Source organism: Molothrus ater, chromosome 6, assembly GCF_012460135.2.
Source record: "Molothrus ater isolate BHLD 08-10-18 breed brown headed cowbird chromosome 6, BPBGC_Mater_1.1, whole genome shotgun sequence".
NCBI lineage: Eukaryota > Metazoa > Chordata > Aves > Passeriformes > Icteridae > Molothrus > Molothrus ater.
In genome coordinates, this window is record NC_050483.2 from 54,110,180 (window position 1) to 54,137,261 (window position 27,082).

The window sequence follows — 27,082 nt, forward strand, 5'->3', positions numbered from 1 at the left end:
GTCTTGCAGACGGACCTCGACAAGTTAGAGGGCTGGGCAGCCACCAACTGTATGAAATTTGAAGCAGAAAAGTGCCTGTTTCTGCACCTGGAGGAGGGCAACTCTGAATGTAGAGACAGACTGGGGAACTAAGAAAGGGACCAGGAGGTCCTGGTTGGTGGGAAGTTGGGTATGAGTCAGCCGTGCATGGCAGCCAGGAGGGACAATCCTGTCCTGGGGGGGATCAGGCACAGCATGGCCAGCCGGGCAAGGGAGGGGATTGTCCTGCTCTGCTCCGGGCTCGGCCTGCCTCACCTCGAGTGCTGGGGGCAGTTTTGGGTGCCACAAAATAAAAAAGGATTAAAGCTGTAAGAGAGCTTCCAAAGGAGGGCCACAAGGAAGGTGAAGGGTCTGGTGGGGAAGCTGTGTGAGGAGTAGCTGAGGGCACTTGGTCTGTTCGGCCTGGAGGAGACTGAGGGGAAACCTCGCTGCAGTTACAACTTCCTCATGAGGGGCAGAGGAGGGGCAGACATTGATCTCTTCTCTCTGGTGACCAGCGACAGGACGTGAGGGAATGGGCCAAGCTGTGTCAGGGGAGGTTTAGGAAAAGGTTATTCACCAGAGGGTGCTCGGGCACTAGAACAGGCTCCCCAGAGCAGTGGTCACAGCCCCAAGCCTGACAGAGTTCAAACAGCGTTTGGACAATGCTCTCAGGCACATGGTGCGAGTCCTGGGGTGTCCTGTGCAGGGCCAAGAGTTGGACACGCTGATCCTCGTGGGTCCTTTCCAACCCAGCATATCCATGATTCTGAGTTTATTGACAAACGCGAGTCCCAAAAGTGGTTTCGCTTTGCCCCGCCGGCTCCGCGCCGCCGCTCCGGGCGCACGGAGGTGACGCCTGAGGGGCGGTGGCAGCGGGCGGGGCGGCGGGGCCGGGCCGGCGCCTCTGCCAACCCTGCCGGACGCTCGGGACGCGGCGGGAAGAGAAATTTTCCGCTGCGGACGAAGCTTTCGCTTTCCTGCGGAAAGAACGGAGCGGCCGCGGTTCCCGAGAGCCCGGGCCGGGATGTGAGGGAGGCGGTGGCGCGGCCGTGACGCGGCGCGGGGCGGAGCGGGGCGGGCGCGGGTCGGTCCGGCCATGCCGAAGCGCTCCTGCCCCTTCGGGGACGCGGCCCCACTCCAGCTGAAGACCCGCGTGGGGCTGCGGGAGCTGAGCCGCGGCGTGCGGGGCGAGGAGTACCGGCGGGAGGTTTTCGGTGAGCGGGGCGCGGAGGGGGGAGCTCTGGGCTGGCCGCCCCGCCGGGGGGATGTGCCGGCCCGCCGCGGCCCGCGGGCATGGGGAGCCCGCCCCTGACTCTGCTCTCCTCTCCGCCGGCAGAGAGGACCCGGCGGCTGCTCTTCAGGGGTGCCCAGGCGTACATGGAGGGCGCGGCGGCCGCCGCCCGCGCGGCGGAGCCGGGGCCGGCCGGGGAGGCACCGGGCGAGGGGCCCCGCTGGAGCGGGCAGCTCCTCATCGGCCACGACGGGAAACTGCGGCGGCGGCCCGCGGACAGGGGTGAGTGCCCGGGCCGTGTCACGGAACCGCGTAACGCCCTCAGCTGGAAGGGACCCGTCGAGGTGTAACTCCTGTCTCGCTCAGGACATCCCCGACGTTCCCACCGTGAGCCTGACTGAGGGCGTTGTCGGAATGATTCTTAAACTCTGGCAGGGTTGGGGCCGTGGCCACTTCCCTGAGGAGTGTTGCAGTGCCAGACCACCCTCTGGGTGAAGAACCTTTTTCTAGTATCCAACCTAAACCTCCCCTGGCACAACTTGAGGCCATTCCCTCTGGTCCTGTCCCTGGTCACTACAGAGACCAGTGCTGTCCCTTGGCTTCCCCTCCAAAGGAGGTCTATACTATGATGAGTAGTTTTGTGCTGTGTAGTTCTTCTTTATTAACTTTCCTTAAAGGCAGTGTTAGATTTGACCTGACGGATTTCGGAATTGCTTTCTCTGCTCGGTGGCAAGACTAAGGGATGCTAAAACAGAACAATTTGTTCTGTTTTAGCATCCCTTAGTCTTGCCACCGAGCAGAGAAAGAAGCAAGAAAGTTCCAAGCGGCGCTCCCTGTCCCTTGGCATTCCCGAAGTGCTGCCACCTGTAGCTGTGCACGGCGCCGCGCTCTGCAGCCCCTGGGACTTCCAGCTGCTTTCTCTGCCTTGCTGTAAAGCTCATCCCTTCTTTACCGTGTCTTTGCCAAGCAGTTCCGCCGCTGGGAGCGTCCAGAGCCTGCTCGTCGTGTGTGAGAGCGGCCGATGTGAAGGAGGCGTGTGCGCAGTGTGACCGGCTCGTCTGCCAGAGCTGCAGCAGGCTCTGCAGCTGCTGTAACACGGTGACCTGCTCCTTGTGCTCCGCTGTTAAGTAAGTGCCTTTCGAGTTTGGAAGCTTATTTTAATTACACATGACCTGATAGTCGGGTGCAGCAGATATCTAGCTCATACACAAAAAGAAGTTAAAGTCTTCCCATGCCTTAGCAGCAGTAAAACGTCTGAAACGTGCAAGCCAAGATGCCTGTGTGAAGCACTCTAATCAACCGTAGTACAAGTCTAGTTCAGCTTCTTACTTAAATGCTGTAGGAGGCAAATATTTCTCTTGCTTTCCCACCAGCAGTATAGTATGCTGGCCAGTGCTGACTGCATGCACTTCCAAGGAATAATCTTATTTTTTTTCCCTCATTGTTAACAATTCTGTGGTATAAAGAAATACTGAGTGTGCTGTGTGGGAGTCCCGTGGTTGCAGTTGATAATGGAATAGTGTGCCATTCTTATGTTCCAGAAACAGTAGGCACTCTGACTTTTGTTTCTTCTGTTTTTTTTTTTTGTTTCTTTTTTCCCCTAGTTATGGTGATGTGGGAGAGCAAGTTCTCTGCAATGGTTGTTCAGTATTTCAAGTCTGAAACTTGATGAAATAACCCTTGTGGCTAAAACATCCATGAATTTCATGAAGTCTTCTCCTTGCAGCTGATCAAATACTCCTTTTAGCATGTGAATTAGTTATGGAATTTCTATGTTTTATATCTTTATATTGTACTTTTAAATATTGTAGTTAAATAAACATTTATATTTTAAAGCTTTTTAGATTATTTTGAGTCGGCTTTCTCCTTTTCCCTAGTTGTGATATGCCTGTCTGGAAGGGACCACTCTGTCCTCTTACCTGGTGTTCCTGATGTGATACAGGATTCAGAATATTCTCCTCGCTTGTTGGTCATGTTAGGACACACTTTTGTGGGATCAGAATAGAAATCAGGTGAGTGTGAATCCATTCTGGACACACAACATTTTCTTTGTGAGCTTACTAGGAAAATCAGCCAGGCCTGAGGGCTTTTCCAAATAAGAGAATCTGCTGATTCTGGTTAAGTTTTTTTTTAAGCTATCACAGACATCTTGTGTTTACTGACAGCTTGAATGGTTTTAATCTTTCTATGGTAACTTTGATAGAAAGAACAGTAGCACACCAGGCTTGGAGCAGAAAAGTTTTTCTCATTAGTAAATTTTCAAGTACCTTCACTGAAAGGTCTTTCTTGGAAAGCAACTTATCTATATGAGTTTATCTCCTACACTGTAAACTTCATAGTAGCTCATGAAGTGGTCTGAAAAATGGTCAGCACTCAGGGGTACCTCTCCATAAACCAGCTCATTCCTCATTTTCTTCTCAAATTACTGCAGAGGCTTGGTATTGTTTGTGCTGTAAGAGTGAAGTAAAGTACTACTGGACAGCCCCTCAAAGTAGTTTTCCTTTACTGATATTGCTGTTTCAATAAAAAAGCCACTTTTCATCTGGCAAACCAACTATGCCTAAGAGAAAACTACAGTGGTCTTTACCTCAGGAAAATGCTGATTTGAGTGGCTGTAGGATAAAAGGAATAGGTTTGACACACACAAGAAAAGAAATCCTTGTGGCACAGCTAATGGTCTGTTTCTCAAATTCTTTGCCCTGAACTCCTGAAGCAAAGCCTGCCACTCATGCTTCCCAGTCGTCTCAGCTTAATTAGTATCTTTTGGGTGGAGTAACCTTGTTTTAACCGTTTCCCTCCACTTCAGCCATTTCTGTTTGAAGAGATGGAAATTCATTGCAGTGCAATTTGAGAGCCTGACTTCTCCCTCATGGGGACACCTTTATTTGACATTCTGTTGGAGGCATTCTGGGTGTTTGCCTGTCAGAATCCTGCAGCTACCCAAAGAGAATGGTAAATGTTTTAGCAAAGGGTGGGGGTGGCTATTGCAGGAGAGCAGCCCTTCTTCATAGCTGCAGTGTCATGGCTTTGGGTGTATCAGCTACAGTGAGGTGCAGGATGACATCCTCTCTTATCCTGTGTAGCACTTTGTGTAACTATACAGACACACTTTGAAAGCATTTGGGTACTTCAGGGTTTCCTGAGGGGTGTTGCTTCACTCCCAACCATCAGTGCCACCTTAGACTGACCATCTGTGCCAGCCTGGACATGCTGATGGATCTGGTTGGTTTTCCTGTTCTGCATGTTTTGGAGCCAGTTAAAATGGGAGACTTTACTGGTTCTTACTCCAGTCTTAATTTTGAGCAATTCTGAAATGTGTTTTATCTTCATTCCCATAACAAACAAAAAAATGTCTCAAGTCAGGTGACTTAGTTGTGGAATAATTATCTGGAATGTGCAGGAATTTCATAGCATTATTTGTCTTTGCAAAGCTCCAATAGATGAAGTCAGGATGGTGGCAGATCTCTGGTGCAGTTCCCAGCTGGTATCACAGGGCAGATAAAAATGTTGCTCCTGTGGCAATCATTTTAAATCAATTTAAATTTGTAAATGTGAATTTTAAATCACAAAGCTCAGTTTTATGGATGGGAAGAACCTGTGGTTTACTGCATTTAGATGTTAGTTTTAGGAAAGACTTTAAAAACTTGGCTTTGTTTCATTTGAAGCTTTAAGCAGTGAACTAAAGTGTTTTTTCAGTCAAGTATATTTTTTGAAATGAAACCTTTAAGTATGTGTCTGCTTTTTCTTACTCTCTCCTGAGAGTGAGAGACTGAAAATAATGTTTTGCTTTTAGGCTCTGGGAGAGATGAGACATGTTGTTTACAAATGATTTGTGTTTCAAACTAGTGATAGAAATGGTTTTTTGGCTCATTTAGTCACTGCTGTATTTCATAGAAAGCTGTCCACTGTAAACAATGACATAAATTTCATGGCTTAATGTTCTTATTTGTTATCCTCTAGCTGCTTGAAAGATGGCTGTGCATTAGGATAGATACCCAATGCAGCATGAAGAGCTGGGAGAAGAAAAGCAGGAGGGTGGAAGAAGGTTAGAGGCTGGGAGGGGAAGGGCAGGAGGAGCACAGAACAGCATGGCCAGGTCTTGCATAGGGGAGGTCCTTCATACATGTGAGAAATGGGGTTTAGTGGTTACCACATCTGCTTCTCTGCCTTCAGAAGGTGACAAAACTGCCTGTGTCTACCAAAAGACTCAAATATTATTCAGGAAAGTTCTTTTTCTAGTCCTGCAGTTCTCAGATAAACAATGGGAGGTAAGACTGGAGACTGTTTGTAAATCTTTATAATGCCTACAGAAAAAAAAAAAAAAAAAACAACCTCTGTGAAGGGAAGAATCTTTGGGTGAGAAGTACAAAGATTTTTCTCTCTGCCTAATTAACTCCTCCTCACAAGGACTTGTCTGTTGCCACTGATCTTTGAGCTGTAATAGAGTTACAATACAGCACATAGGGTACCCCTAGGACTGTAAATGAGAGCCAGAGAAATTGTCTGGTTTATTAGCTGAGCAGGAAATTGGGCTCAATCCTGTGCTTTTTTGTTGTAATTGTATGTTCTTCCCCTCCCACTCAGTGCAAAGTGTCAAAAATCAAAGTTTGCCTGCTGTTCCAAGGGAAGGAGATCCCCTGAGGAGCCAGCATATTGATGGGTAAAAATATCCTGCAGTAATGATTTTACAGATGGATGAGAAACTTCTGAGGCCTGTGTATCATTACTGGTGACATATGTCTCAGAGAGCAGACCTTTATGTCCAAAAGGAAGTCAGCTGATCTGATCAGGATAAAACAATTTCTCTTAAGACTAATAACTGAGTCAGTTCTAGAAATGTGTGGTTTCATAGACACCAGATATTTAAGGACAGTCTGAGGTGGTTAATGACTGCAGTATCACATATCTCCAGTATCTCCAGACTGTATTAGAACAAACCCACAACATTGTAAAAAAGCTCACTGAAAAGAACAAATACACTTGAGCTGTCTCCTTCAATAGCATTTGTCCTGTACACAAAGGAATTCCCAATATTTTACAGTTCAGTCCAGAAGTCTGCTTTCCTCCAAGAGAAAAGTGAGCCATTCTACAGGTGATCCAGACAACGTGAAAATTAAAAATAAATAAATGTTAGCTCTCCATTCTGTGACTGATGTGTCTTTTGTTTAATTCAGTCAGCACCTCAGCTTCTTCCCCTCCTTTTTGTTTTAGTGTCCTACACATTTGGGCTCTGACTTGTAGTCAGTTCATGGGCTTTTTTTGGTATTCCTTTCTGGACAGGTGATAACTAGATGCAGCTGTATTTTATCTCAGGACAGGGCATAAACCCCAAATAATGCAGGTGAGAATGAGAGACAATGTCCTTTTTTCCCTTACAAGTATGGGCAAGGCATGTATGCTTTGTTTCTGTGCTGAGTTTGCTGCCATCAGCTGTGGCACTCAGAAGTTTCAGCAATATGCAAAGGGCTTAAATCTTCTGAATCTTACTTTGAAGAGGTGCAGCCAAGAAGTAGAAATGGAAACAGTTACCTTTGTCCCCAGGTTTGTTGGGCCTTTGTCCCCAGGTTTGTTTGTTTCCTTTGAAAACACTCAACTGGCCTCTGGCTGGATTGGTGAGACAGCAGCAAATGCCAGCACCATGCAAGGAATAAATACTTCTCTCTCTCACCATGCTCCCTACCAGTCATTGCGTGATGTCTTTGGGTTTTGACAGGATCAAACTGGATTAAAAAATTGAATCCCAGCAAAACTTACCCGTCATTAGGCTCCCACGTATGGAGTATGTGTACAAACTTGCATCTCCTGCTGCTCTGTAGCTTTTGGTTAGGTGTGATATTGTTTCATCATGGCAAATTCTGCAACTAAAAGCTCTTTGTGCTGCCTTTGCCGCCCATCTGGACTCCAAGAGCACTGACTGCCTGGACATGAAGCCCTCTGTGCTTGGGGCAGCTCCAGCTGGGATGGACTGTGGCAGAGCACCTCCTGTTTGTTCTGTCTGTCAAGCTTTGTCCTCTGTTCTTTGCAGTGCTTTACACGGATTGTCAGACTAAGCTTACATCCAGACTACTGCAGGAACATGTGGGGTTTTCCAGGGAGGGGGAGGAAAACCTCAACCCACCCAACAGCAGCACTCAGACGTGCAGAACAAAACTGCTGCAGCAGCACAGGGACTCCAGAGCCCACCCTGGCAGCACAACCTCGGCTGTGGCAGCTTGGAAAGGGAGAGGGATATGGGGGCTCTTCCCAGAGAGCTTCCTGCCCCCAGCAGGCTTCTGAGTGAGGATGGGTAAGGCTGAGGAAGAGCACCTGTGCCTGCTTTCCTCCACTCTCTTTAGGGTTTCTCACTGCTGGGAAGGGGAAGGTGGCAAAGCTTTGAACACTGTTTTTAGTGAGGTAAATTGGTTAACCTGTTAAAAGCAGTCAAGAAACCTCAGAAAATGTTAATGATTCTTTAAGAAATAAGTAGGAGCTGTGTAATTTAAAGGCAAATACCTATGGGTAGAAAATTGGAATAAAATTCTTCCAAATTACTTTTTATTTTACATTATTAAAATTGCAATAGGGTGAAAGTGATCACACAATGTTGTATATTTTAATGGCTAAGCACACGTGCACACACATATATAACTTTTTGTATAGATATTTTATATTGATAGATATTAAAATACCGTAGCTTTTACAGTTGATTGCATTTTGAACTGCTACAATTGTAATACAAGCTTTAATATTTGCTGGTGGTGTGTATTTTGGGCTTTTGTTATTTTGTTTTCTTCCTCTGGGAAAAAACTCAGCTGGAATCAAATTATTATGTCTTACACTTTTATTAAAAGTTTTTATTCTCATGGCTGTGATTTGCATTAAAACCCTGTGATAGATGTTATTTATCTTTGCAGAGCTTATTATTGCTTGAACATTTTGTGGTTATAGGATTACTTTAAATTTTAGGATTTATTTAATCGTATTTTCTTACGTTGTTTTGCTCAAGTGTCATAATTTAAATCATGATCCCCTTCTCATTTATTTGTTCTGTAAGATTCAGATGTTTTTCTGTTTCTTCTTTCCCGGACAAAGACCCAGTTGAAGGTTTTGAGGGCAGGTGTCCCCTTGATAGCCTGCACCAGTACTGTCCTGATCTGTTCTGTACGATTTCTCTCAGACTTGCACTGAATTCCACCAGCTGCCAGCAGCTCCTTGTGCAGAAGTTCTCTTTAATCTGATTAGAGGCTTAAGATAAAACAATCCCTCCTCCAAACTTCGCAGCAGAAGTTTCATCCTGGAGCCACAGGGTGGCAGCACGACGTTGGGTTTATGGGTTTTGTTAAATTGAAAAAATACAAACTCTTGGATTTTTTCTCAAATCCTCACTGCTCAATTGATACTGCAGTAATTGGGCTGCTAGTTTGGAGAGGAAGTGTATTTTAAAATATTCCCCTCATTAATCTGTAGGTCAAATATTCACAAAACAGATTTTTTTTAATCCCAGATATTTTGTACCATTCATAAAATATGGCCTGAAATTCAGACCAGACCATTTTGCTGCCTGCAAAGACAAGAGCAAAAAGTAAATCAGATGCAAAAGCATAAATTGATCCCATTTTTTTCTTTGAATTCTAATGTATCAGTATGACAAATAAGGGTGATTATATGCCAACATGTAAGTTATGTCACACTTTTCTTAAAAAGAAAAAAAAAGCCCAACAACAAAAAAACCACCCCACCAAAAAAAAAATCCAAACCAAATATTTCCATTATGCATTTCTTTGCATTGAATTAACACCCTGCTCAAGGTGCTTCTCACAAAGATGTGAAAGAGTACAGTGATGTCCATGCCAAGGGTAGGACTGTGGATCTGGACCAGGACGTGTGCAGTGGGGTGCTGACTGGCAGTGGAATCTCAGGGATGGTCCTGCTGGTGGAAAAAAGGTGAGAGTTGTGCCAGTCTATGAGGAGAACAATTTGGGGAATGATGGGCTGGTCAGTGTGACCTCAGCCCTCAGGAATGTTATAGTGTGAATCCTCACAAAAGCTGTGTCCAGCTCCACATCCCGGCACAGGAAGGGTGGGAACATAATTGGGAACAGTCACACAGATTTATCATGGACCTATCACTTGTGACCAACCTTACTGGTGTTTCTGATGAGATGAGATGAGCAGCACTGGATGAGAGGAGAGAAATGGAGGTGTCCTTGCCAGGGGAAAGGCAAACCTTGTTGGGCTGCAGGGGCAGGGGCAGCACAGACCCCCCTGCTGCTGCTGCTGCACACAGGCTTTGGTGGCCCTGGACACTCTGCAGTGCAGAGAAACCACAGAGGGGAACAAAAAGCCTGGTGACTTCCAGGTCACACATGGGACACATCTGTGCTCTTCAGAGTCTACCAAAGCACAAGGATTCAGTAAATTTTTGAGGACTGCAAACTGTGTGTTGAGCTGTGGACACACTTAGAAGTTTGTGATGTTGAAACTCTTCAGCACTCTGAGATCTTCTGTTCTCCTGATCATTGATTGCTGCTGCCAGAAAAATGAGGAACTGGTAAAAGGCAATGAGTATGTCCACTCTTACATCCTGTTTACTCTGCTAGAACTACTGATATGATCAAACTTACTCATATCCTTAGGTGTTTTGGTGGGATGCTCTGTAGAGTGCAGCACTTTGCTGAATATTGATTTCTGAACCTAAAGAAATGATTCAATTTTCAACCAAGTAGTTTACATACAGAATTTAATGCACTTTTATGTATTTCATCCCAGTGAGTTTCATTTCATTCATTGGAGCTTGGTTCTCCCACGCTTTCTTGCACTGAGTAATACCTCCCCAAATGAGTAATCTGATTGTTCTCATTTTGCTTTCCATGATAGTAAGATTATTTACTGCCCCAAAATAGATTTTGAAGTATTTTTAAATGCAGTAAAAACAAGCTTAGAAACCTGGGATCAGTTGGGATAAGTATAAGGAGTTAAAAGTACAGTAAAATGCAAGGTTGAAAATATGTAGTCAGTGTGCAGGTTTTCATGGTCTCCTCCCAAAAATGTTAAGAAAGCCAGTTTGAATATTTCCTTTGTAAATTGTTTTCTCGTCTGTTGAGTGGTTTCACTCCAGGTTGTTCTGGAAGTCCTCACTTCTCTAAAAATGAGAGAACTTGGTTTCAGTTGGGTGTAGTCACCTGTACTGCTGCTTTAGAGCTGGTTTGAAGAAATTTGTGTACTGAGACGTGTCACAGGAATGCAGGATCTTTCTTGCTCAGCCAGGACATGGAGTAAAGAAGTATTCTAGAAAACTGCTTTATTCCTGTGACTTTGGGTCAGCACTGCTGAACACAAACTTCTTTAAGTCCTGAAAATACCTTTTGTTCCTCACCTAGCTGATAGTGGAGTGTGCTGTCTTGGTGAGACCAAAAACTAGATGTTATTGAACATGGAGTGAGAGGGACTTCCTTTCTTCCCTTCACTCTGTTTACTCTGTGCAGTGTCATGTTTGGGATCATTGCTAGATGAGTTTTTCTTACATCTTGCACTGGCTTTATCCCTTCTGTGCTGTTCCTGCTGCTAAGGACACAGTGAGAGCCGGTGCACTTCTGTTCCCCTTAGCACTAACAAGGTTCCCATTTGTGAACTGCAGTGCTGTCCTTGTTCTGCTGGAGAAATCATCAGTGCTCGTGATGCTGTCCCTTCATTGCTGCTGCTGCTTGTAATCTACTGCAAAACTACACAACCTGGGGTTCTTACCTCTTTTCCTTAGTGCCAGACATTGTGGCAAGTGCAGCTTCATGAGCAGGAGTCGTGGCTCCGAGCTGTCCCTGAAATGGCTGTGATATTAATTCCATACATGGTTGCTCTGCCCAAGTTAAATGAAAACTTCCACCAAAATGAGTGCTGCCAGAAATGAGAGCACCCTTTAAAGTTTAGTGGCATACATCACTTGGACATGGAAACTAGTTCCAGCCTTAACACTTGTTCTCTGTATTTTCTCAAGAATTTCAGTTCTTGTGAGGCCTTTAACTTAGAATATTTTCTTAGTTTGCTTAACTCCTGCTACCATCTGTTGTTCAGTAACAGCTCGGAGCCAAGGCGGCTGATGGAGATCTGAGTTCTCCTAGATCAGCACTTGGCACCACAAGCTTTTTCACAACCCAACAAGCAGTTCCAACAGCTGCATGCATGAATCACTTAAGTTATAGTACCCTGCAGTACCCTGTAAGAATGGGTTTTGACAATCTGGTCAGATGCCACACAAGCAAAAGTGTGATGAACTGAGCTCCTTGGAAGGTGTAAAATAAATTTAAGATTATTATTTTGATACATATTTTAATGCAACATGCTCCACAGTTTCATAACTGTTCAGAAAATTCTGGGATTACCTAGATTGCATGTAAGAGTTTATAATTACTGAAAAAATTCAGTGGGTTGGGGTGTGTGTGTGTTTATTTGTTGTAGCAAACTATTCTGACACATTCCCCGTGGCATTTCATATTACTGAGAGACAGTTTGCCCCAGCAGTAGAACAGCTCTTCACATGCTTTCGAGTCAGTCTATATTTAAACCTCTCTCCAGCAGTATTTTATTTCAGTTGTTTTACTCTGGTTTGCCTAGCTGTGGATGCATTCTTGATTATGATCTGTGTTTATTGAAAATTTGCTATCACAAAACCATAGAATCATTTAGGTTGTAAAAAACATCAAATTCATCCAATTCACCCAGCACTGCTGAGCCCAGCACTAAACCCTGTCCCCAGGTGCCACATCCACACAGCTTTTAAATACCCCCAGGATGATGGGTGACTCCACCACTCCCTGGGCAGCCTGTCCCAGTGTTCACATCCTGCTCTTCCACAAACACTGCAGAACATCCTTTCATTCAGAGGCTGGCCCTGCAAGGGCACCCCTGGAAGCTTTGCAGGAGGATTGTGTGGATTCCAGGCTGGTTTCATAGGAGGGAGCACCAACACCAAAGGACCAGTGTCAGTGAGCCTGGTGTCACTGGGCAAACTGGGCTGCACAGCTGAGGATCTGCCCCCGTGTGTAATTGTGTTCTGCTCCAGTGGTGTCATTATTTGTTTAATGATAACCATTGCTTTGGCTGAGTGTTTCACACGAGGCCATTTACAAAGGATTTATGGGGTCCATATGTTTGGATTTCACTTAGCTGCCCAAATAAGGGGAGAGGGAGGAGGATGGAGGTTGATTTTATTTTGAACCTGCATCTGCAGACTAGCTGGAGCCAAGCAGGGTAACTACAGGATGGGACAATATCATCCAGGAATAGGGTGTTAAAACTTCTTGGGAAACTTCCACAGAGCTGCCTGGCAGGAATTCCCCCTCAGTTCCTCTTAGAAAATGAGATCAGTGGGTACCCAGGGGATAATGTGGGCTGGGTGCCAGAGAGGGGAAGCTTTCTCTGGTTCTGCAGTAGGATGGGAAAAGACAGGATTGTCTTGAGTTCCAAGAGTTTTATCAATATTGTTGAGTTGGACTGCAAGCCTTTCACACCTAGAAAAGTGGGTAAATTGGTCCTAGAATATAAAGGCTGCAAACTGAAGCAGTGAACTTGAGGATGCTGAAGTAGCTTGGGTTTAGTTTCCCACATTTTAATGAGTTCTTAAGTGTTTGTAAGAGTTTTAAAGAGAAGATGTAAATATTTTCCATCAGCAATTTTCAGTTAGTGTCTTATCAGGTACTTAACTCTACATTTTTAGAGAACTCTAGATAGGTTAAACTTGATAGTTCATACCACAAAGCAAAGCAAAGTGAGATAAAGGGCAGACAAATTTTCTGTTTTGTTTTCCCCAGGTTTTTTGTATTTATCAGGTTCACACAAATTTAGGTATGTCCTGTAACAAAACGGATGCCAGACAGTAAGGGGTAACCAAATATTTTTTTAAAGCAATCAATTCCATTCTAACTCTGCTGAAGGAGCAACAGTGTGTGACAAAAGGCACTGGGCACTTATCTCCTCCTCTTATCTGTAGCAGAATTGATATTAAAAATATCAATAGGAATAGGAAATCACTTTAAAACTCAGTGGGAGACTTGCTCTTTTCTTTGTTTAGGCCAGTATTTCATGCCAAAATACACCAGTCAAGAGTCTGCATGAACCTTGAGGACATGCTCTGTACAGACAGTGTAAGTGCTCCTATGGATTGGGGTCAGAGGAAAGTCTCCACAGTGACCCAAGGAACATCCAGCATGAGGAAAATAATTATTTAAAGAGATATTCTGTCAGTTGATAACACACCCTCTAGAAGAGACTGCAGAAGATGAGAGACAGGGTAAGGCAGCAAAAAAGAATGAAAGTGAGGGAGAAGAGGAAGAAGGAATCCATTGTTCCTTGCCTGCTGGGAATAGATGGGAGAATGATGTCATAAGGCAGAAGGCAAATAAAGAGAACTGGAATTCTGAAAAAGAAAAACCCTGAAAAAAAGGGAAAAGGAACTCAGTAGTGCAGGCTGGTCTCTACAGGTAACACCCAGCAATCTGCATCCAACCTCTGTGCAGCAGGGAACTGAAAGCCCACCTCCATGTGCCAGCTTTTTTCCTGCTACCAGGAGAGGAGAGCTGCTCAGCAGAAGACAGATGGCATTGCCATTGCCTGTGCTCCTGTGGGGGCTTTTTCCAGATGGGGAGTTGGAAGCTTCTTTGTGCTGCTCCAGCCTTCCTGTGCAGCAGCCCTCGGGTGCTTGGGGCTCCACCAGCCTGCGTGCCTGGATCCAGTGCTGCTGAGAGGAACTGCAGCTGAACCCATTGGGAAAATAAATGGATTTATATCCAGGGTTTTCTCCCTGTTTGAGGTGTCCTTGTTGACTTCTCCTTTCTTGTGAGGAGAGATTATAGAGAGATTGCTAATAAAAGCCAAGTTACTGTCAGTGATCTGAAAAGAAAGCTGACACAACTGTTCTGCAGAGGGAAACCCCAGACAGCTCTGTGCCACTCACACACTGACCTCCAGCCAAACTCGGTGCTTTCCTGCACTGCTGGGATGCCTCTCCCACCTCAAACAAGGCACAGCTATGAGAGGTTTCTCAAAGTTACCTGAAAAATCACTGGGCAGTCCAGGAAGCATCACCCTCATTACAACTCCCTTTGCTGCTTACGGGAATTTTAAAAAATATCATTTTAAATACCGAGCAGGCAACTTTGATCCCCACTTTCTTCACGCTGAGCAAGTCACCACAGAAAGTAAAACTTTGGAGAGGTAACCTGATTCTAAGTTTTACAAGCAAGTAAAGGGAGATACCAAGTTTAATCCCTTTATCTTAGTTACACATTAAATTTATGACCTCACCTGCGTAAATAAGTACATTTTGTTCCGCTTTCTTCCACTTCCTTTCCTCTGCAACTTTCCAATCTGCAGTTGCTCCAAGAGACTTTGTTCTCTCTGCTTTGTACTCAGTTTCATTCTACACTCATTACTGGATGGGCACCAGGTATTCCTGTCTTCCTGTTTAGTTTCGTTTCTCCCAATCTCATCAGAATAAGGAACAATCACAACAGCTAAATGTATAATATGGAAAACTTATCATGTGCTGCAACCATCCTAATAATATCACTCCATTTTTTGTTCTGGAAGTTCATTGAAGGGCTAATGTTCTGATCTTTCTGCACATCTACAAAGCCTTTAAAAGTCACTGGAGCAATTTATCAGGTATGTGAGAAAAGTTCATTCGCTATTTAGGAAAAAAAAATATCACTCAAATGCTGTATGAACTCCAGCCCCGTGTGTGGGAGAAGGTGCTGGAATTGTTCTCTGAAGACAGATCTGTGTCCCAGTAAATTAAAATAAAAAGCCAATTTCAGAGTAAGGAGCCTCTAAAGTGCAGCAAGTCCTAATGCAGAGCAGGGGCACAGAATCACAGAATAAGCCAAGCTGGAAGGGACCCACAAGGACCATCGAGTCCAGCATGTTCAAGAATGGATTTCATGTTCCTTTTAATCCAATTTCAATGAGATCTCAGGCACTCTGCTGAAGATCACAACCACTATTTTTTGTTCTGATATAGATTTTTTCAGTACTACACAACTTCCTGGGTAACAGCATCAGTACTGTAAGGACAGCAGCACAAAGGAATAGATACAGGGAGTTTACCAATAACTAAAGATCACAGTGTTTGGGGAAGAGTTTGTGTGTCCTCTATGAAGACTTTTGACTCCAGTATAAAAATAATTATTTCTTCTGCAGGGTGAATGTATTAATATGTAGAGAATTTGAGAGACCTTCAGCATCCAGAAAACACAGCAAATGCTGTGTTGCCATTTATCTTCTTGAAACATACTCAAAGCCCCAGTGAAATGCAGCATTACAAGCAGTTACAGTAACCTGACAAAACACATGAAGAAAGTGTGGAAAACAGGGTTACATTTAACACAAAGCCCATCTTTGGGAGGAAGCAAAAAAAACCCAGTTACAGGCAAAAAAAACCCCATGTGAAGCAGCACTTCAGCAAACGGGAAACAGAACTGAGCTATGTGCAGGCTGAAAAGCCACAGAGGGAAGTGGAGTTTTTACACATGAATACCTTGATTTGGTCCTTAAGAACCCACCACGCTCACAAAACCAGGGTGGCGACCATCAGTTACAGAAATTTCAAAAAGTGTCAAGCAGGAACTACTGTAACAAATTGCATTTGTTGAAAATGATTTTGGGCAGAGAGCAAGAGGCCATCAGCTGATTAGAATGCAGCATATGCTGCAGCAGAGAGCAGGCACACGGCTGCACTCTCAGCTGCAGGGGGACAATAACCCTGCTCACTACAGGCACTGTGTGTTCCTTGCCTGTTACTCCTCGTGGCAATTAACCTCCCTGTTATTACAAAAATTGAGCTCAAAGTGGAAGACAAACACTCATTTGCAACGCTGAAGAAACAGGATCCTTTACATTTGCCTGTTTCTTCAATTTTGTTTTTACCTCTGAAGCTCTTCTGGATACAGTGAAATAAACTGGACCTGCTAAATCATCATTTCCCAAACTTCTCAGGCAGATGTGTACAACTTGCACAGGCACTTTCTGTGTGTGGGCTCCCCCTCTGCACCTCTGTCTCCTTGGAGTTTGCACTCCCACTGTGGGCTGTGACCTCTGATCTGAGACCACCATCCTACAGCCAACTGCTGGAGATAAAAATCTGTTTTGGCATGTGCTCTCTAAGAAGCAAAGGGTATTTTCTCTGACAAAGATTGAGAAGGCCCCACAAACACTCAGGAGTATGAAAACACAGTGTGGTGTACTGAGCACTTCAACACATGGGCACAATCCAAAGCAGCAGACAAAATTTCCCACTAGTTAAAACAAGGACCGTCCAATTCAAACAATCCAGGCAAGGTTTTGCCCCCAAACCTCCAAAAACTATCATAATTTGTTTCTCAGGTGGAAAACTGTGAACAAATTCAAAAAACAGCTAGGACTCAAGACAAGTATGAGAGCTGGAGAGCAGGTGGAGGTCACCTGCTGGAGGAGTGAAGGTGCAGAAAGAAAAATGAAGAAAAAGCTGCTTCTTGTACTGGGGGGGCGGGTAGAGGTCACAGTTTGTGCAAAGTTTGGAATGCTATGAACCAGAGTTATCTTCATCCACTTTAAAGGCAGAACAGCCTGTCATATCCTAATGGGATTGTACTGGATGCTTTAGTTACACCAGGGAGTATAAAATGGAATTTGCAGAATTACCTGGCTCCAGCCCATGTCTCAACCCCAGGAGTGTATATCTATTTCAACCACTGCCCAGCTGACCTCAGTTCCAGACTGCAGTCACAGGCACACAGAGAACTCACTCATGTGCTCTTGCCAAGGGGCTTTTTCCCTGTTTTTCTCCAAGTTCAAATTTACAATGACATTCCTGGTCTGTAGCATAGATCCACTATTGGTGCTCAGAACCTGGGATGCACCAGCTTTGCTGCAATGTGCAACACCAGAGCAAGATGACATTTTTCAATGCCAGAAGGAAAAATGGGGAGGTTCTGGCTGTAGACAACTGTTAGAAAAGTTCTGAGGTTTCAAATCAAAGAGCTAAAGAAACATATAAGATTTAAGCAGTCTCTGCATATATGGTACAAAAAGAATCTGAGATGAATGACACTTAGGTCACAGGTTTTTGCAGTAGGATTTTCTGTGTTGAAAATGTAAAAAACACATTTGGTGTTTGCAGATATACAGCTGTAACAGCCATAACCATTCAATTATGGAGAATAAGGTATTTAGAACAATCACTGGCAAAATGAGGGAATGTGTCCAGCATTCAGGTGTGGCCCTCGCAGCTCTCAGTTGCTAACAAGATTCAGAGATTTCTGGCAGCTTCTTTTTTTTTTTTATATAAGGGAATTAAAACAATCCATTAGCAACAACTGGCAGGAAAACAGTGAGACATAATCAGCCTCAACAAAACAACCTGATCCATGCCCGCTCCTGCATTTGACAGAGCAATTTTCCTGGGGCAGATAATGGTAACCTTTGCTCAGTAGTGTTGCCTATATTTGGATGCACAAAGTTGTGTTGGTTCAGAACTTGTCAAGACTTGTAGACTCGCAGAAGAGTTTCTTTGGACTTGGTCCCTGGGCTGGCTGGAGATGCAGATGAAGGCTTGGAAGCAAAGGAAGGAGAGCAGTTAGATCAGACCTGCTGAACGGGACAGGCTGTCCAGCACCAGTCTCTAGAGACACAGATCTCTTCTTCCCCTTCCCCCCTTGCATAAACACACAGTAAATTGCACTGGGAATTACAGCTTATTCTTTGAACCAAAAAACGTGCTGGATGTTTAATGGCTTACCACAGTTGCAATTCCTGCTGCTTATTCTGAAGCACACTGCAGTTGTTCTTGGATGTTCATATCTTGTTCTTTGTATTGTTGTTTGAAAAAGGACATTCCAGCCTCCTGTAACCACCTCCCAGCTGTGATTAACATTAGTGCCTGGAGAGTGTTAGAGACTGTGCAGCACAGACTGGCCCGGGTGGTGGAACAGAAATACCTTTGCAGATCAGGGCCTTTTGCTGGCACCAGGAGGGCAGCAAAACAAGGCCAGTCCTCATTCACCTCAAGACAATTTATTCCTGGCACAGGTTGCTTTTCTCTGAACAAGCGTTTTCCAAAATTATCTTTGCATAATGATCAGCACAGAGATGAAACAACTGAGGAGGAACAGAACAACCTGAATCCCTCAGTGATATACACATCACACTTGAGAAACTGGAGCAGTTGTTGCATCTCTATAAATTCAGAAGGCTCCTACCACAAGAAATAAGAACCTAACTCGTTAAAGCAATTTTATTTAAGTATTTGGAGAGAAACTTTCATATCATGAGTAAAAATACTAGAGTTGAATGTTGTTAAAAAAAGTCAAGATGATGGGCTCTCTGTGCAAGCACAGCAGTGTCTGATGGAGAGGGGAAAAGAGGGTTTTCATATTATTCCTTTAAAAAAAAATTAAATGCTACTTAACTGGAATACATGTCATCATTTTTTATACAGTCAAGAGAATGAAAAAAACAAAAAAAAGGCGCAATTTAAAGAACGCAACCTACAATGGAATAACTTTATTTGCAGCAGAGACAGAATAAGACTGCTTTTATGAAAATTACAAAGAAACATGATACAACAAAAATAGGGTGTGGGGAATTTCCCACTAAGATTAAAAATGAAAAACAAAAAAAGAGTTCACTTTTTGAACACCATTATTATTCAAACACATATGAAGTTTCAACCTAGTTTTTTTTATACATGGGAAACACTGTTAAACTGAATCTTCAAGAGTGAGAAGGCACCATGAACTGTTGGTTGATACCTTTAATGCACACTCAAGAAAGAAGAAATGATCTGGCATGATGCAAAAATTCATTAAGTGTTTATATATATTCATATATCTTTTCGTAAAAAAAAAAAAGCGGCAACAAGTCATTACTTCAGTGCCAAATGTACTCGTGTCTGGCTGACTCGCTCATGAGGATGATTTCTCACTTAGACCTGTGTGGTATTTCTGTACAGTGGTGAAAGTGGGTGATTTTGTGTTGTTGCCTTTCATATTAGATTGGTAAATCAAGCGTTTTTCTAGGTTCTGAGAAGCCAATCCTATGAAGTATTCCTAGATTCTATGCAAACGGAATAATTAAATGCACTGCCTAGAATGAAATACTCATCTGTACGGCGTGGCAATCCCACCGGATTCAGTTTGATATGTAATGTCTTGTAGCAGATGTTATAACAAAAATAACTTTTGCTTTTTGATTTACCTCACTGAGGCCATTAATGCTGTTCCTATAGTTGGTTTTCTGGAGTTGGATGACACTTCACTGCTGTCCAAAATGAGTTTGAACCTTAACCCTCCAGAGTTTGTTCACTTTGTTGCTTATATTATTGCACTAGCTACTAAAGTCTTATATCTTCCTATATAAATCTAATTGATCAGAGTGCAGATTCTGTATTTAGATAATGAACTGTATGAAATAAATAAAATAAGGGGATTTTCTGGTCAGAGTTGCTGATATGTTGAATACCTTAATTATTTCTAAAGTAAACAGTTTTGGTGTATATTCTTAAAAACCTATGGTGATTCAGCATAAAAGCCTTGACATAATACTTAAAGAATGGATTTGTTCTCCTTCTCAAAAACGCATCAAAGAATTGTTTTAAATACAGAATCTGTGAGGCTTCCTACAAATTCATCTAAGTCGTAATACAAACACAGTTTGTAACTTGATAATATAGAAAGTTCTCTAGTGTCCATTGAAGTAAGGTCCCCAAAATGCAGTCTGTTTTGTTTCTGAATGGCAAAACATTAAGCGGTTCCACTGGCTGAGTAGGAGAACTGAGGAAAATGAGGTCTTCTCTCGTTATCTACACAATCCATGCTGTCATCTGAAAGAGGAATAAAAAAACATTAGGTAACATTTGCTACCTTTAGTTTTATTTTCAGCAAATGAACAATAAGAGAATGCACAGTAAAGTTCTTTCAGGAAATAGATGTTCAGATGTCCATTAAAAACTGCTAGGAGCTGCACTGCTTAAATCCACACTCACTGTTCTGAATTTCTGGCAATTGCTACTTGAGAGCATCAAACATGCTCAGTTATCACAAAAATACAATATTTTGGTGGGACATTAGCCCATGCTCAACTGACTGCTTGCATATACACAGTGTGTGCGGATATGGACATGAGCTAAACATTATTATCACTGTTTTCCAGTGGGAATGGGCAGGTTTGGAAAAAACACAGTACAAATAAATTCACTCTTATTAAGCAGGTTTTTCATTTTACCAACTTCTTGGTCAAATACATACGGAAAACCCTCAAGTTTAAACTGATACTTTTTCATATGGGCTGAAGAGACCCATCAGAGCAAATTATTTCTGGTGGTGTGGAGAACACAGTGGGAAACATTTGGAAAAACTTTACCTTGGTCAGGAGGAGTGATTGTTATCATCTGTGCTGTAAATTCTTCATCGAAGTATCTTGTATCTGTTTCAGATGTAACCTGTGGCTTGAATGGAGGTACAAGCTAAGGAAAGGAAAAAAAAGTGTCCATTTACAGGTTCTCGCAGTGCTGTTTGAAACAAGTAGAATTTGACACAGTTATAAGCTACACTGCCTTTTTCTACGTTCCAAAAATGTCTAAAAAACACCAGTTCATGAAGGAAGCATAGACAGTAAAAATACTTGCTTAGGTGTGCCCTTACTATTTATGGGGCATTTGAGGCATTTTTTTTCCCCTAAGATTTAACGACACAAAGAAAATTTTGAATCCTAAAATTTCTTCAAGTAATAACATACTGACCAGTGTTTAAAAATAACAACACATATTAGTTCCCCACATCATTATATGGAAATTGTCAACCTCATCTAGTCAGATTTATGCTTAAGGAGGATGAAAATGATTAAGAAAGATGCTTAGTGATATAAAACTTATCAGCTAATCCTGTGTATCACCACAAGGGTTGTAACATTCACCAAGAAGTTTCAGCTACAGTGCTACTGTGCCCATGCAGCTCACACTGGAGGTCTGACCAACCCAGCAGAATCTAGGCCAAGGCAGCAGCAAAACTAAGCTTTAATATTCCGGTCCCCTATCACTGTCATATTTTCTGGAAAAATCCCTTCACCAGTATTTCTTCTCCTGGGAAGCTGAGAAGCCTCAGAGAAAAAGGAAAACAATATTATCTCATTTGCTTCTCCTGTGTTTTGCTGCTTTGGAATGTGGTTGGAGATTGTTTATCCAACATGTAAATTATTTTAATTTAATGACCAATCACTGTCCAGCTGTGTCAGGACTCTGGAGACAGTCATGAATTTTTCATTAGTATCTTGTTAAGCCTTCTGTAAGTATCCTTTCTCTATTCTTTAGTATAGTTTTAGTATAGTATACTTTAATATAATATAATTCTTTAAAATAATGTAATATCATAAAATAATAAATTAGCCTTCTAAGAACATGGAATCAGATTCATCATTCCTTCTGCCAAGGAGGACCCCGAAAATACCACAGTCCCCAAAAGCAGTTTGATGTCAACACTGAACTTCGAAAACCTGGAGTGCTTACAAAAACCTGAGCCCAGTCAGCAGTGAACATCCTCCTCTTGCTACACCAGGAGCTGCACTTGTTGGGGTTTATTCCTGAAACTCAGGCAGACAGGCTGGAAATCATCCATGTGTACCTAGGCAAGCTCTGGCAAGAGCAGCTCCAGATGGAGCGGAGCTGCCTGGCTGGGACTGGAGGAGGAGCGCGCCTGGGAAGCGGGAAGGGGAGATGGCTGCATACAGATGCACACACTTGGAACGTGGACAACTCTGGAGGGCACTGGAGAAGGATTCAGACCTTGCCCACCTTCCCCTGCATGGGGGGCAGAACCAGGATGTGCACAGGGCTCTGAAAGCACAGGGACAGGGATCCTGCTCGCCCACCAGCGGGGTTACGCGTGGCCATCTTTTAATAGCGCACAGCCACACTGGGCAGCAATTCAGGAGCGTGACTGAGGAAGCCTCAAGCTTCCAATCCAAAACTGCAGGGAGAGGTTTAGCAAGGTGGATGGTAAATTGCTCCAACTGGAATTATGCAGTGACCCCAGACATGCACTTCTGCATTTGTATAAACAAGAACGACACCAACAGAAATCACTACCTGGAAAACATCAGCAAATCTTGAATACACAAACCATCTCTTCCCCACCCCTGACTTTGCCTCCTGCTTGGATATGAAGAATCATTTGTTTGTCAACTTTCAAGCTCCCTATCACCAGGATGGTCTTTCTGATTTGTTTTGAGAGGACCTAACAATGTCCTGTCTTACAAACAGCAATCCAAACAAATGCGCTCATTTTCAATGTAAAGATAGTAAGAAACATAATGTATACATATGGCAATGCTCCCATATACAAAGAAACATTTACTGTTTAAAATCGGAGCATAAAAGCTCTGTTTATTATAAGAGAGCATAATTATAGTATATTTTCATCATCTTTTTTTCCAAATTACTCACAATTCTCTGTGCCCAAGAATGGCTTAAAGGAGCTGGGTACATTACCCTTACAAAAAAATATTAGATCCTTAGAAACAGTCTTTATGTCCTGAATTTAAAAAGGAAGAGGAAATAGGAAATCCCAAAGTCAGGAGTTACTCTGAGCCTTGCAGTCCCCTGAAGCTATTGAAGAGGGAATGCTTTACATTATAATGTTAATAACACTTCTCAATCAAATCACACCAACATATTACATATAAAAGCCCTGTGGAGCAGGAAGATTCTTCCTCATGTAACTCTATTCCCTCTCTCTCCTTGCAGCAGCTTCTGCCTACTTCCCAAAGCAGCCTTGGGTTTGACAGGCTGTGCATGTGTGTGTGTGAAGCTCTATCTGTCCTTTTAAGCTAATGGTGGTTTTGGCACTCACAGTGCCCCCAGTTGCTCTGCTTGCTGTGCACAGCTCGGAGTGATTTAGGGCTTGGGCACTGCAGCAGCCACCTGAACTGAGCACATTGGAGCGACTCGGAGCAGCAATCCCAAGCCAGCACACATGTGGAATGGGCCAGTGCTGCCTGGATCATTTTCCTTTTTATTTTAGTATCTGTTAAAAGCAATTTGAGACAGATTATGATGCACCCACAAGACATCTTTTCCCCCTCGCTGTCAAATTCTGAGCGCTAAGCTGGAAACAGAGGGGAAGCCGCAGAAAGCTCCAACGCTGGCTTTAACAAGCAAATATGTCACTTTACTGGGAAGCTGTCACTGCAATAGCTCTGCAGTTCAACTGGCAGGGAGGTGCCACCTGTAGCCTCCCACGGCTGCAGACCAGCATTGGTACCCACAGGCTCATGCTAGTTTAAGAGAGAAAAAGGACCTGAAAAAATCCCCATGTGATTAAAATCTCTTTGAGTATGTTTTGCTTGTGGGTGGGCAGAATACTGCAAATTAAACTGCACCTTTCTCTGCACCAGAGACAGACAGCACTCTTCCAAGTGAGCCTAATAAACATTTTAAATCTGGGGGACAGCCCCAGTTATTCAAAGCTCCTTGTAATTTAAAGCAAAGCTATGTTTGCAAAAAGCTTAATTACAAAGCAAATGTTCTGGATTACCCAAGCCCATATTCATACACATACCCAGCATTACTGGAGATGGTGGGGAACCAGGCTTAGCACACAAACAGCTCTCAGCAGCTGACAAAATGCAGCTTTAATCCACAGGACTGCACTTGAGGTAAATGCTTCAAGACCCTCTTTGGACCACCAGAATGTAGGCAGCAACTACTCACAGGCTCTCCATTTGCACCATGTGCCTACCTCAGCTGCAAACACTAATGGGACACAAGCAAAGCCAGGATCTAGACTTCTTGGATAGGCCAAGGTCAGGAATAGTCTCAATTAGCACACAGTTTTCTCTAAAAGGTGCAAGTATTTGGAATTTCCTCATAGTTTTCAGAATAATCTGAATCCTTACCACTATGGAACAATTTATGAAGGCTTCCTCAGTCCTATGGATAAATAAAACATTGCCTCCAGCTCGTGTGATTTCTCTTCTGTTCTGGGAACTGGGACTACTACCAAATGACAAATAACTTTACTCAAAATATTTGAGCCCCACTGTCAGCTTTTTACCTTAAACTGCATAAAACCAGCAAACCCTCAAGCATTCACTTTGTCAGCTGGGTGGAAATGGGGACAACTTCCTGTTTAAAATAGGAACACAGATCTACTTTTCACGTTATACTCAATAAACTCCATGGAACTCTCTTCTGCCCTCCTGACTGCATGCATCTCTCCCTCAAGGGATGCTCTGAAAGGACTGAGGTCTTAATGTCTTATCCCCACTTTCAAGGCACAAAAACTTGTTTTAATGATTTTTCAGTTCTTTTAGCCACACAGATCTGTGAGGAAGTGAAAGAAGAGAAGGAAACAGAGCCCTCTCTGTAGCAGTACACAGGCACTGGACAATGCTCCCACTACAATATGGGAACTCAGTTTCTGCCAAGTTTCTTACCTGCTCCCACCAGCTGGAGGGAAAACCAAACTGTATTTAGAGATCAAATGAGATCTGATAGCACGAGGGACTGCTGGGGGAAGGAGGGAAATCAGGCAAGGCTGGGATAGAGTGAGATCATGTGGCACCAAGAGATGGGAGCCTTGAATCAGCAGACTCACGTTTGGCTGCATTTCATGAGTGTTATGAGAATGTGGCTGCTGAGAATTGAACGTGAGAGGACAACAGCACACCACCCTCAGAGCACAAAGCAGGGCATCTTGGAGGTGTGAAAGAGTTCTCTGAGAAGAAGGGGCAGTGAGGCACAGACAACTGAAGAAACACATTCTTACAGGAAGGGCTGGGCTCTTTGACTTCAGCTCCACTGAAAAGCCAACAAACCTAGTGGGCCTCAAAGAAAACCCATGAGAAATACCACCAAGTGCAGACACGTCATATCAGTCCTTTGTCACACACAAAAAGTAGTATTAGGCTTGGATTGATGTAAGTCCAGTCTTAGGACTTGTCTTGAATGCTGACAACATTAGACTGAAAAGGCAGGAAAAGAGCAATGGGAAAGAAGAGCCCATCTTCTACTACTCCCTCAAGGAAGTTTGGCTTCAGATGCTCAGGAACCAACAGTAACTCTGTGCTTGCAAGGGATGCTTCAGTCAACAGCAAGCAATGGCAGCAAGAGTTCATAGGAAAAGCCATTTTAAATGCCTGTATACTCTAAATTTGGAAGCTATTTTGATTACATCCTATTTACTGAGCCATAAAACCATGTATCTCATTAAAAGATACTCCTATCACTGCAAAATAAAAATCCAGAAGTAATCTGATCACAGTATTTTAAGTTTTTGTTGCTAAAAACAACTGCAAACCTTTTCTGTGGAGGGTTTCTGTGTATCTTGAGAGAGCAACAAAATTTGAAACATTTGATACATCCACAGCTACAATTCACCTTGGGAGAACAGTTGTATAAATACCTTTTTCTCGTATACATCTTGCCAAACAATGCCAGCAAAGAATTTGTGCTGCATAATCTCCTTGGCATCATCAGGACCACCACCTAACCTGTAGGAGGCAAAATAAAAGTAATTAAATGTTTGAGTACAGTTATTTTTTCTAATACAATTTTTATTGCAGTGTACTGAAGAAATTTGGAGTTTATATAATGCATTTGGGAGCAGTTCTAGCATTTGCTGTGTGCTTGGTTTTTTGTGCAAGGCCTATTTTAGGCTTCAACACAGTTCCACTAAAAGATTTAAAAACAGGCTAACAAACAGAATTAGAAAAAATGTCTCTCTTAGACAAAGAAGAAACAATAACCACAGTTCAAAAAACCTCCCCTTCAGGAATGATGCTGTCCTGGGGACCACAGCAGATCCTGTAAAATAAAAAGTCTGAGCCACAGATCCTTCCCTCTACATTAACATGCAACTACCCCTTACAGTCTTCTAGAGCACAGTGATGCCAGCAGTAAAACTGAATTTGAAGTGAAAGAGAGACAAGGCTTTTTAAGGCAAACTGATTTATGCAACTTGATTTAAATTTCCATTAAAGAAAACAGTTGACAACTGCAGTGATAATATCACAGCATATGCAAATCTTTCCTCTTCCTTGGCTTCAGGAAAGCACAAAGGGTGTTTTATTGACTTGAGGTATATCAAGATAAAGCACTTTTATTCCAAAATAAAACTGTCCACACAGCTTATAGATGCAATCAGTTTTGCTGCAGTGTTGAGCTAACTGATGCTTAAATTTTGCTGTGGAGGTTAAAATGTTCTCTAAAAGACTGAACCACATCTGCAAGCAAAGGAGGCAATGAGAGAACAAAACAGATACTGGGTAATCAGCAGGAGACTCAGGTAACAAGGTTAAAACAACGCTCAGGTGTTACCCACGTTCACCCAGGCTGATCTCTAGGATCTGCCTGTTCTCCCATGCCTGGTGCCACTGGCAAGCTGAGATACTGACCCCATTTCAAGAGCTTGAAGCAATGACTCTACAAGACCCAGGCTAGAGTTACACTGTTACAGACATCAGGGACAAGGCCTGTTCTCTGGGCCTGGAGCCAACACCTGGCCGGGCCTCATCCATTGTGCACAACATCTGGCCCTGAATGTCCCCTGGGCCACCTGTGGTAACCCCATGCCCCAGGTCATGATTATCTGGGGATAGAGGGGAGGGGTTTGGTTCAAAGTATCAGAGAAAATATGAAGGCTGTGCTAAAAGCCATTGAAGTGGCATTTTTACAGCTTGAGACTGCATGCTCTGGAATGCAGCATGAAAGCACAATGCTGTTGGGACAGCACTGGATGACAGCTCAGCATGGGAAAGTCAAATACTGTGACACTTTGTTCTCAGTGCTCACTGGGAATGGATCCTGAAGCATTCAAGCCCTCGGCCATGCCC

General features: G+C 43.4%; 2 protein-coding genes across 7 annotated transcripts in view; one reads left to right on the top strand and one right to left on the bottom strand.

The window, feature by feature from the left end:
- The first annotated feature begins 921 nt into the window (after positions 1-921).
- SIVA1 (SIVA1 apoptosis inducing factor) lies at positions 922-8,098 on the top strand. 2 transcript variants are annotated; one of them, XM_036385000.1, is made up of 4 exons: positions 922-1,235; positions 1,358-1,534; positions 2,223-2,379; positions 3,130-8,098. In XM_036385000.1, the coding sequence occupies exons 1-4, from the start codon at positions 1,118-1,120 to the stop codon at positions 3,182-3,184; spliced, it is 507 nt and encodes a 168-aa protein (XP_036240893.1). In that variant the 5' UTR covers positions 922-1,117; the 3' UTR covers positions 3,185-8,098. The 2 variants fall into 2 exon arrangements, with proteins under 2 accessions (XP_036240893.1, XP_036240892.1); XM_036384999.2 differs by lacking the exon at positions 3,130-8,098 and adding an exon at positions 2,857-3,091.
- Positions 8,099-18,745: 10,647 nt separating this feature from the next.
- Positions 18,746-27,082, bottom strand: part of AKT1 (AKT serine/threonine kinase 1) — a 78,905-nt gene continuing 70,568 nt past the window's right edge. For all 5 annotated transcript variants that reach the window (XM_054515122.1, XM_036383813.2, XM_036383814.2 and 2 more), the window contains 3 exons: positions 25,654-25,741; positions 20,618-20,720; positions 18,746-20,078 (listed from right to left, as the gene is read on the bottom strand). In XM_054515122.1, the coding sequence (XP_054371097.1) occupies positions 19,999-20,078; positions 20,618-20,720; positions 25,654-25,741 (271 nt within the window). In that variant the 3' untranslated portion in view covers positions 18,746-19,998. The remainder of the gene's footprint in view (positions 20,079-20,617; positions 20,721-25,653; positions 25,742-27,082) is intronic.

Excerpts from the sequence above, each read along its gene's own strand:
- SIVA1 (XM_036384999.2), top strand. The coding sequence starts at position 1,118 with ATGCCGAAGCGCTCCTGCCCCTTCGGGGACGCGGCCCCACTCCAGCTG. Across the intron at positions 1,236-1,357 it reads GTACCGGCGGGAGGTTTTCG|AGAGGACCCGGCGGCTGCTC; the intron begins GTGAGCGGGGCG and ends CTCCGCCGGCAG. Across the intron at positions 1,535-2,222 it reads GCGGCGGCCCGCGGACAGGG|TTCCGCCGCTGGGAGCGTCC; the intron begins GTGAGTGCCCGG and ends TTTGCCAAGCAG.